Source organism: Lynx canadensis, chromosome X, assembly GCF_007474595.2.
Source record: "Lynx canadensis isolate LIC74 chromosome X, mLynCan4.pri.v2, whole genome shotgun sequence".
Taxonomy (NCBI): Eukaryota; Metazoa; Chordata; class Mammalia; order Carnivora; family Felidae; genus Lynx; species Lynx canadensis.
Window position 1 is genome coordinate 83017491 of NC_044321.2, and position 12090 is coordinate 83029580.

The window sequence follows — 12090 nt, forward strand, 5'->3', positions numbered from 1 at the left end:
AGACATTTAACCTCTCTGAATCTCAATTTGCTCAAATGTAAACTAGGGATATCTATAATACCTACCGTGCTTACATGGTTGTTGTGATTAAGTGAGTCGATGCATGTAAAACACTTAAGCAGCATCTGATACACAGTAAGGAGTTAAGAAACTCTCCTATTATTAATATCATCATCATTACTACTGTGTGCAAGTTATAACTCATTTAAATCTGACAAAAACCCTGTAAGGTGTGAATTTCTCCCTATTTTAAAAGAAGCATTCATTCCTAATAGTATTAATTACAACTATGGTACTAACATAAATGCAAATGATAACAATATTAGTGAGGCCTCATAATTATGTCCATTTTACAGATGCATGCCAAGATTCTTAGGAGTGGTATTATGATTATAATACCAATGTAATGTAAATTATCAATATTCCCAAATCATCTCAATTTCAGAGGCAGCAACAGATAACACCATTATTCTTATATATGGTGTTATCCATTATTAGGATAGATGCTAAAATAACATAAGTAATAATAATAATAGCAACATTAATTATGTGATATATGATTTATGCCATTTCCAAGAGGGGAAGAATACCACACCAGCATTACCAGGAATGTTAGGTACTATAGTTTTTTTTTTTTTTTTAATCACAATAATGCAAGTAACTGTATTAATGTTTCACCTCAGTCATCCTGATTCTGATGAGATGAAAAGGTTAACAGCAGGTCTTCTTAGCAGTGCAGAATCAATTTAGTATTAATTATGTTTATTAATGATTAAACTGTTACACTTACTGTAATACTTGTAATAAATAATGCAATTATGGTATACATAATATGAGTTAATACATTTGTGGTATTCATTATAATAATGATTAATGACATAATCACTTAGTTATGACCTGAATTATAATAATAGATACCATAAAGGTGAAATAATTAAATAATATAATAATGTAAGCACAAATAATAATGGATGCAGGGCAATTATCCCCAATTAACAAAAAGTAAAGCATAGCACAAGTCCTCCTGGTGGTGCTTGCTAGTTAACTAATATTATAACATTATAATATCAATTTAACTACAGACAATATTATTATGGATGTGCCTCTTTTACCATGGGGACAGTCAATACCCAGGCACAGTGACATATATTAGTTCTTTAATGTTAACCTAAATGCACATAGTAACATCACAGAATGTCCTATTACCATACCACTTCTGAGAGGGGAGAAGGCGAGGCCAGCATCCGGGATAGCGAAAAGTGTAACTATGGCGCCAGCGTTACGCAGATGCACGCTACACCCAGGAAGTGCTCCGAACCTGGCCCTCTCCCTGGCGGGGATGGGCAGGGCCAGCTGCGCAGTGGATGGCGCCCCCTTGAGCACCCTCTCGGCCACGTGGGTGCTACAGGTACTTACCCTGCGTCGCATCCCCCAATCGCCCCACCCCCAGCTGAGGCATAGGCTTCTGGCCGGCCTGCGTTCCCTCAGCCCTTGGCACGCCTTGGCAAGCTCTTTCAAGAGCGCTACCTTATAGCGTCGGTCGCTGGGGAGAGGCGCTCCACCGCTCCAGTGTTGCGGACATTTACTCCTGGAGGCCATGCGGGCCAACCCACCCCCCAGGTGCCCGTTGGCTGCCGCCGCCCTCCCAGTCCGGGAGTAGACGAGGGGGGATGGGGAGGGGGTGACCGGGCGGGGCTGCCGCTGGGAGCGACGGAGGGGAGAAACTGTTTCCCCCTTCCATTATCATCCTTCCTGGACACCAATGTAGATGAGGCTGGAGTTCAGGGTGCCGACCATGCACACGTTGTGAGTGGATGGGGGAACAGATGCGCTTGGGGTATGGAATAAGGAAAGGAAGTGTTCAGGGTCTGGGAGATGCTTCTGGAGTTAATGTGAATGGGTGGAGGTTGTCAAGCCACCCATCCCTTTGTCCGGTTTGTCCTGGAATCAGTAATTGCCCCCATCCCCAACTTATTTGAACAGAGTAATGAAGGAAGTTGGCAGCCAGTGAGCTAAGTGGATATCTGAGGGAACAGCGTACTAGGCATAGGGCACAGCCATTGGAAAGGCCTGGAAGCTAGAAGAAGCTCTGCTGGTTTTATGAATTATCAGAAGGGCCCTAGCACAAATAACAAAAAAAATATTTACGAACTAACATGTAAGTCTCAACTTTATTTAGTCCTACACTTCTTTTTTAGGATAGTCACAACTTTATATGATAAATGTTTATTTAAACGTATAGTATTTTATATAAGACATATATTAGGATGAATCACAAAATTGTCAATATTTAAACTTTTTGGCTTATAAAAGCAGCCATTTCAGTGATTCAAACTATTATAGTTAACTTATAAATATATTTATTTATAACAATTTATACTATAAATATACACTATTATTACATAAACATAAGGTGAATATATTATACAAATATATGCAAATTTATAAGCTACAAGTATGATATGCAATCTGTAAGAGTAAATCTATATGTAATTTATAAAATGTAAATATTATATGCAATCTTTAATAATGTAGTATTTTTATAATATAGCATATACCAAGTATAGGTATATACATATTACTCTACACTGTTTTATGTAATTAATATGAAAACACATGCTAAAATATTTCATAATGGCCATTTGAAATGAAATTTATAGGTATTATGACTTACCCCTGCCTTAAATTTGGAAAAAAAATAATGACCTAACTTTAATATAAAGAGGATATAAAAGACACTTTTTATTGAAATAATGTGTATTGTTACATATAAATGCTTGGAAAGTACAATAGAAGAATTAATAAAATAGATACGTAGTTAATAGAAGTAGTAGTAGTCAAAGTAGTAATAGAAAAGACTTGCTGAGTACTATCTGTGTGCCAGGCACTGTTCTAAGCATTTGAGGTGCACTGATGTATTTAATCCTTACAGCCCCCTGACAGTCAGAACCAGCAGAGGGTTTCCATTATTTGGTTAGCTCAGCAGGATGAGGGGTTTATAGTGGCCAAATGATGTGCTAAACTTGCAAATGTAGAGGGAAATAAGTTATCTAAAGAAGATGACTAAGCCCTAATAGGTACTTACTTTGGAGTCACTTTTCCTAGTTGACACAGAATTTGATTTGCAATAGAGGCAGTCAGGTGCAGAGTTGAAGATGTGGGCCCTGCTTGTAACTTTTAGAACCTTGCTATTTGATGAGCAGCAATTGTGTCTCTGCCATGAATCAGAACTTTCTCCATAACAGAGCAGAACTTCAACTGAGGTTCAATCAGAGGTCTTATCCTGAAATCTGTGTGGCAGCACATGGCATAGAAACAACTAACTTTGGGCAGAAAACACCTACAGACTCTGAGGTTTGCCCCCACTAGGGTTCTGTGTGTGAGACATACAGTGTGCACGTTATGCGGAATGTGCACACCTCTAAGCACACTCTCTTAGACCTCAGTTGACTGGAACCCACATCACAAGAGCCCTCAGTTAAATGGCTTTCATTCCCACCTATATTCCCCATTGTAAGAAACTTTTAGTCACTATAGTAATTTTTTTCAGGATACCTATTTATGTATGCAAGAATCTAAAAGTTGGAAGGAATAGTGGTTATATCTAGACAGGAGTTTGAGGTAAGGATGGGACTGTGTATGGTGGTTAAAGGGGACATTAGCTATATCTGCAATGCTTTATTTCTTTAATAAAACAAAGCTACTGAAAGCAAATTGGAAAAAAGTTCACATTATTAAATTTGGATGGTAAAATCATGGGAATTTGTAATATTATTCTTTTTAGTTCTCTGTAATTTTGAAATTAAGGAAAAAAATCAAAAAGAATATTGCCAGGGAGAGATTTTTCAATTTAGCACGTATACATCTTGTCTTCTTGATGAAAGACCTTACCAACCATCAGATAATCTGATTTATTGGTGCTTCATTAGAGCTTGTCTAGTTTAATGCCTCCATTTCTTTTCAGAGTAGAAACTGACTTTCTCAAATGTCATGTATCTTTTTAAATGGGCAGAGGTGAAATGAGAACCCAGGGTCTCTGATCTCTAGCTAGCTCTATGTTCTTTTCACTCTGTTATGCCTTTTTCTTATACTGCCTTGGCATTGGAGTCTAGGGTGATGACCCCGAGGGCCTGACAAATCCTCATTGAATCCAGAAAGATTTCGGTCTCATCATGATTCTTTACTTACTAAAGCAGAAAATTGGATTTGGATGTTTTATTTTTTATTTTTTTATTATTTTTTTATTTTTAATGTTTATTTTTGAGACAGAGAGAGACAAAGAATGATCAGGGAGGGGCAGAGAGAGAGGGAGACACAGAATTGGAAGCAGGTTCCAGGCTCTGAGCTGTCAGCACAGAGCTCGAACTCACAAACCGCAAGGTTATGACCTGAGCAGAAGTTGGATGCTTAACCAACTGAACCACCCAGGAGCCCCTATTATTTTTGACTTTTAAATTTGCGTCCAAGTTAGTTAGCATATAGTGCAACAATGATTTCACAAGCAGATTCCTTAATGCCCCTTACCCATTTAACCCATGCCCCCTCTCACAACCGCTCCAGCAACCCTCTGTTCTCTATATTTAAGAGTCTCTTATGTTTTGTCTGCCTCCCTGTTTTTATATTAGTTTTGCTTCCCTTCCCTTATGTTAATCTGTTTTATGTCTTAAATTCCTCAGATGAGTGAAGTCATATGATTTTTGTCTTTCTCTGACGGACTAATTTCACTTAGCATAATACTCTCTAGTTCCATCCATGTTGTTGCAAATGGCAAGATTTCATTCTCTTTAATTGCCAAGGAATACTCCATGGTATATCTATACCACATCTTCTTTATCCATTCATCCGTCGGTGGACATTTGGGCTCTTTCCATACTTTGGCTATTGTCGATAGCACTGCTATAAACATTGGGGTGAATGTGCCCCTTTGAAACAGCACACCTGTATCCCTTGGGTAAATACCTAGTGGTGCGATTGCTGGGTATTAAGGTAATTCTACTTTTATTTATTTATTTTTTTTTGAGGAACCTCCATACTGTTTTCCAGAGTGGCTGCGCAAGTTTGCATTCCCCCCAGCAGTGCAAAAGAGATCCTCTTTGCATCCTCGCCAACATCTGTTGTTGCCTGAGTTGTTAATTTTAGCCATTCTGACTGGAGTGAGATGGTATCTTACTGTGGTTTTAATTTTATTTCCCTGACAATGAGTGATGTTGAACATTTTTTCATGTGTTTCTTAGCCATCTGGATGTCTTCTTTGGAAAAGTGTCTATTCATGTCTTTTGCCTATTTCCTTACTGGATTATTTGTTTTTTGGGTGTTGAGTTTGATAAGTTCTTTATAGAGTTTGGATACTAACCCTTTATCTGATATGTCATTTGCAAATATCTTCTCCCATTCTGTCGGTTGTCTTTTAGTTTTGTTGATAGTTTTCTTCTCTGTGCAGAAGCTTTTTATCTTGATGAGGTCCCAATAGTTCATTTTTGCTTTTGTTTCCCTTTCCTCTGGAGACGTGTTGAGTAAGAAGTTGCAGCAGAGGTCAAAGAGGTTTTTGCCTGCTTTCTCCTTTAGAATTTTGATGGCTTCCTGTCTCACATTTAGGTCTTTCATCCATTTTGAGTTTATTTTTGTGTATGGTATAAGGAAGTGGTCCAGGTTAATTTTTCTGCATATTGCTGTCCAGTTTTCCCTGTACCATTTGCTGAGGAGACGGTCTTTATTCCATTGGATATTCTTTCCTGCTTTGTCAAAGATTACGTTTGTGGGTCCATTTCTGGGTTCTCTATTGTGTTCCATTGATCTGAGTGTCTGTTTTTGTGCCAGTACCATATTGTCTTAATGATTACAGCTTTGTAATACATCTTGAAATCTGGGATTGTGATGCCTCCAGCTTCAGTTTTCTTTTTCAGGATTGCTTTGGCTACTTGGGCTCTTTTCTGGTTCCATAAAAATTTTAGGATTATTCTAGCTCTGTGCAGAATGCTGGTATTATTTTTATAGTGATTGCAGATTTGGATGTTTTATTATTATTTTATTATTGTTTCCATTTTATTTTTTATTATTTTTTAGGAATATAACTTATTGTCAAATTGGCTTACATACAACACCCAGTGCTCATCCCAACAAGTTCCCTCCTCAATGCTCATCACCCATTTTCCCCTCTTCCCCAACCCTCCATCCACCCTCATTTTGTTCTCTATATTTAAGAATCTCTTGTGGTTTGCCTCCCTCCCTCTCTGTTTGTAACTGTTTTTCCCCCATCCCTTCCCCCATGGTCTTCTGTTAAATTTCTCAAGATCTACATATGAGTGAAAACATGTAATATCTGTCCTTCTCTGACTGACTTATTTCCCTCAGCATAATGCCTTCCATTTCACACACGTCGCTGCAAATGGCATGATTTCATTCTTTCTCATTGCCAAGTAGCATTCCATTGTATGTATAAACCACATCTTCTTTATCCATTCGTCACTTGATGGACATTTAGGCTCTTTCCATAATTTGGCTAGTGTTGAAAGCGCTGCTATAAACATTGGAGTACATGTGCCACTATGCATAAGCATTCCTGTATCCCTTGGGTAAATTCCTAGTAGTGCTATTGCTGGGTCATAGGGTAGTTCTATTTTTAATTTTTTGAGGAAGCTTCACACTGTTTTCCATAGAGGCTACACCAGTTTGCATTCCCACCAACAGTGTAAGAGGGTTCCCATTTCTCTATATCCTCGCCAGCATCTGTAGTTTCCTAATTTGTTCATTTTAGCCACTCTGACCGGTGTGAGGTGGTATCTCAGTGTGGCTTTGATTTGTATTTCCCTGATGATGAGTGACATTGAGCATCTTTTCATGTGTCTGTTGGCCACTGGGATGTCTTCTTTGGAAAAGTGTCTATTCATGTCTTCTGCCCATTTCTTCACTGGATTATTTGTTTTTCGAATGTTGAGTTTGGTAACTTCTTTATAGATTTTGGATACTAACCCCTTTATCCGATATGTCATTTGCAAATACCTTTTCCCATTTCATCAGTTGCCTTTTAGTTTTGTTGATTGTTTCTTTTGCAGTGCAGAAGCTTTTTATCTTGATGAGGTCCCAATAGTTCATTTTTGCTTTTGTTTCTCTTGCCTTTGGAGATGTGTCGAGTAAGAAACTGCTGCGGCTGAGGTCAAAGAGGTTGTTGCCTGCTTTCTCCTCTAGGATTTTGATGGTTTCCTGTCTCACATTTAGATCTTTCATCCATTTTGAGTTTATCTTTGTGAATGGTGTAAGAAAGTGGTCTAGTTTCATTCTTCTGCATGTTGCTGTCCAGCTCTCCCAGCACCATTTGCTAAAGAGACTGTCTTTTCCATTGGATACTCTTTTCTGCTTTGCCAAAGATTCATTGGCCATACATTTGTGGGTCCAATTCTGGGTTCTCTATTCTATTCCATTGGTCTATGTGTCTGTTTTTGTGCCAATACCATACTGTATTGATGATTACAGCTTTGTAGTAGAGGCTAAAGTCTCGGATTGTGATGATGCCCGCTTTGGTTTTCTTTTCCAACATTACTTTGGCTATTCGGGGTCTTTTATGGTTCCATACAAATTTTAGGATTGTTTGTTCTAGCTTTGATAAGAATGACAGTGCAATTTTGATTGGGATTGCATTGAATGTTTAGATTGCTTTGGGTAGTATTGACACTTTAACAATATTTATTCTTCCAATCCATGAGCATGGAAAGTTTTTCCATTTCTTTGTGTGTCTTCAATTTCCTTCATAAGCTTTCTATAGTTTTCAGCATACAGGTCTTTTACATCTTTGGTTTATTCCTAGGTGTTTTATGGTTCTTAGTGCAATTGTAAATGGGATCAGTTTCTTTATTTCTCTTTCTGTTGTTTCATTATTGGTGTATAAAAATGCAACCAATTTCTGTACATTGATTTTGTACCCTGCAACTTCGCTGAATTCATGTATCAGTTCTAGCAGCTTTTTGGTGGAGTCTTTCGGGTTTTCCATGTAGAGTATCATGTTGCCTGCAAAAAGTGAAGATTTGACTTCTTCTTTGCCAATTTGGATGCCTTTTATTTCATTTTGTTGTCTGATAGCTGATGCTAGGGCTACCAACACTATGTTAAACAGTAGTGGTGAAAGTGGACATCCCTGTCTTGTTCCTGATCTCAGGGGGAATGCTCTCAGGTTTTCCCCATTGAGGATGATATTAGCTGTGGGCTTTTCATAAATGGCTTCTATGATGTTTAAGTATGTTCCTTTTATCCTGACTTTCTTGAGTGTTTTTATTAAGAAGAATGTTGTATTTTGCCAAATGCTTTTTTGCAGCTATTGACAGGATCATATGGTTCTTATCCTTTCTTTTATTAATGTTATGTATCACGTTGATTGATTTGTGAATATTGAACCAGCCCTGCATCCCAGGAATGAATCCCACTTGATCATGGTGAATAATTCATTTTATATGCTGTTGAATTCAATTTGCTAGTATCTTGTTGAGAATTTTTACATGCAGATTCGGATGTTTTAAAAAAGATTTTCAACAATCCAAAAGTTAATCTATAGTGAATGTGAAAATCAATTAATCAAACAGTTCACTCCATTAGCACTTAGTTGTGCAAAGTCTAATGTAATGAAAATATATAAAACTACATTCAGTAAGACCTACTAAGTGTCTGGTCCATGAGGTACTTGAGCATAGATGAAAAAAACAAACAAATAAACAGGAGTCTATGACCTTGAACCAATGAGCCAATTAATATGGTAGGAAAACGAGGATGCCATTCCTAACTTTCACCTAGGTAAACTAAAGTCTGGGCATGACTCAGATTTGTTTGGGGAGTATTGGAAGGTGGGAGAAGTGGTTTGAGGTTGCAGACAGGAAAGAGCTGAGTGGGCAAGGGCCGACAGCATAACTGTTCCCTGACAAGCATGACTAGGGTAGGACTAGGAGTGAGGAGGTCAGTCTGTCAAGAGCAAGGTGTCTGATTTGGAAGAGCTTGCGTAGTAGAATTGTTGATTTTGGCTGACTTACCAGAGAATCGTGAGTTCTGGGACAGGGATGTAGCATATATTTTATTTTTTATTCCTGTTTCTAGTGATGCTGGCTAATGGAAAGGTGGCAGTCACTTGTAATTGTGAACACATTTTGTACATTTGGGTCTATCTCCTGATATTTCTATCAGAGTTTGGACACATCACTGCTTCCGGTGGTGGGTAGCAGTAGGAAGAATCTTAAGGTCTTTGATAAAAACAAACAACTTTCGATTATTAGGAAATTTGGGAGGAAAAAACCTACATGATTTCATCCCATAAACATTTAATGAATGCCTACTATGTACAATGCACCAGACCTTGTCCTAGGAATACAGAGTAAATGAGATGCCCATCTAACTGGGAAGATGTGTAGACAAAACATATGGTGAGGGGAAAGGATTTATATGGAGCAATGAAGTACGGTTTCGTAGAAGAAGTGGCATTTGAAGCTGGATCTTGGAGGATTAGTAGATCTCAACAGGCACAGAGGCAAGGATATTCTAGAGGAAGGAACCAGAAGAACAAAGGCAGAGAGAGGTGATTGGCATATTCAGGGAAGGTGAGTATTGACTGAAGTATAGGATGTGAGGAATAATAGAGAGGGGCAGAAAAGACAAGCAGTCTAGGGTGAGCCAGGTGAGCCAGGCTTAGGGATTTGCATACTGGGAGTCACTGCAGATTTTGAGCGGTGAAAGGACATGGTCATATACTTCAGAAAGAACACTTTGGTAGCAGTTTAAAGAACAGATTGGAATGAGAGGGTTAGAGAATCGTTTAGAAGAGAATTGCAATAGTCCAAACAAGATATGAGACTCGGACCTAGATTTTCACAACTATGAAGATGGAGAGGAGGGGAAGAATTTAACTGTTCAGAAATGACTAGCTCCTATAATGTCTTATTGGAGGATCAGGGGGAGGTCAGTGGGAAGGGAAAGGCAAGATTCAGGGATGATTTTGAAAGATTTTTATTTGGATAACTGCAAACATAGGAGGCAGAGCAGATTTGGCATGGAAGATAAGTTCACTGCCAAGCATTCTGGATTTGAGGGGGCAGCAGAAAGCCTGCTAGAGGGGTTGGTGGGCAGTGCTGATATCCTGTCTCCCACAGGCTCATTGCTGCCGCAGCCTCCATATTAACATTAGTGCATCTGAGAAGGGCTCCTGGCTAATGACTAATTCCCAAGGAAGCTCTCATCAGGTCTCAGGTAATCAGGAGTTGAGGAGTTGGTTGTAATGTTTCACGTGGCTTCACCTCCAGAACATAATTGAGGCTCATTTGTCACGTAAAGATCTAAGGAATGATCTTGACAAAGCATAGCACAGATCCTGTAATGAAAAGGAAATTAAGATGGTTGCCAGCCCATTATTAAGCGTAATAACTAGGTTGAAATGAGATGAAAGACTTCATTTAGGCAGAACTTTTTCATTGACGAATGGTAGGGGGTAAAAGTGTGAAAGGAAAGCATATAATCCAATTCATAAAAAGTGTGGAAATGCTGTTTAAAACCTGAAGCAATAATCACTCATTCTATTTATAGAGCTGGAGTGGGGAATAGTTTCTCTATTGATGGATACTGATGCACAGATGAAAGTTTTAAAATAATTTTTTTTCTACTGACAGAACTTTATTTAAGAAATAATGAAATAGCTCTGTCCATATTTCCAGACTAGGGGCAAGGAGGCATGGGTCCAGTAGTAAGGATGCAGGCCATTTACTTCTTGAAGAGTTTGACATCTTGTGCTTGGGGCTGCCCACTTGAGGCATATAATGTTCACTGTGATGCGTATAAATACAAAGAAACTTGTCTTTAGGTGTGTGTTTGGGAGAGAGCTGAGAGAAATAGAAAGTATTTAACTCCCACATTAAAATATTAAGAATAAAGAGAATAACATTGTGTTTAATAATTATAATACATAAATACAAATGTTAAACACACAACTTTATTCCTAGATTATAATTTTAGGAATTGGGCGATCATTCCTAAATATTTAGTTTTAAATAAATCAATATGGGTCAGATAAAATTGATCCAAGTTTTAGATCTGATCTTCAGAGGTTAAATCAAGTACACAAATTATTAAGAATGCATTACTCTGTAAGTACTGTGTGTAATTCATAAATAATTGGCATATATTATTTTATGGCTATTATTCCCACAACGATTATTGGAGGATAGATTATCAGTCAGCTGGAAAGGTCTACTCTCCAGGACAGGAATGTGTTCTTTGGAATACATATGACAATTTGGGTAGCATCAAGCAAATTTTTAGTATTTTAATGGATCATGAGCTAGGATGAAGAGTATAGGAGGCAGTATATAGAACACGCAGTGATTAAGAACATAAGTTCTGGAGTCCAACTCATCTGCGTTGGGATCCACACTCTACCATCACCACCTGAGTGACCTTGAGAAAGTCATTTAAACACTAATTCTTTTTTTCTCCTCAGTAAAATGGGAATGATAAGAGTCCCTATCTCCCTCAGTTAACATGATAATGAAATGAGAAAACAATGGCAAAGCACCTATCACAGCACTTAACTGTTCTGTACTAAGAGCTCAGATAATACTACTGGTTGCTATTGCAGCTTTCTGTGCTGGGTCATCCACCTGCTGTGTGTGTAACTGGTTACCAGTTTGAGCAAGAACTTAGTTGCATGCTCAACTTTTGGCTCCCTCTATCATCTGCATTGGTGCATCCCCAGAAGTGTGCTGTGATTCCCTCCCCAGCAACCAGTGGTTGGCAGATAGCAATTTCTCAATTTTAAAGGTCAGGAGCGGAAAATGCAAGTGCTGAACAAAAAACTTGGACAGCACCCCCTCTAGTGGTGATTTTATGAATTGCCCCCAACAATTGCCCTGTTGATCACAAACAGGAGAGCTGCTATAAAAAAAGGGATATAGTTGACATAGTTACAAGAAAACACGTGGTTTAACAAATGAATTTATTAATCACAAACACATAATAAACTAGTACCAGATGTACCTAAGTTGTAATTAATGTCATCAAGATATTTGGAGCTTGCATATTTTCTCCTGTGCTAATTAGCCATTTTACCTGAACAGATTTCCAACTTGG

At 38.2% G+C, this 12090-nt stretch overlaps 1 protein-coding gene across 1 annotated transcript in view; it reads left to right on the top strand.

The window, feature by feature from the left end:
* The first annotated feature begins 1267 nt into the window (after nt 1-1267).
* The window catches only part of IL1RAPL2 (interleukin 1 receptor accessory protein like 2), a 626232-nt gene continuing 615409 nt past the window's right edge, over nt 1268-12090 (top strand). The window contains exons 1-2 of the mRNA XM_032592069.1: nt 1268-1408; nt 1489-1837. Coding sequence (XP_032447960.1) covers nt 1268-1408; nt 1489-1837 — 490 coding nt within the window. The remainder of the gene's footprint in view (nt 1409-1488; nt 1838-12090) is intronic.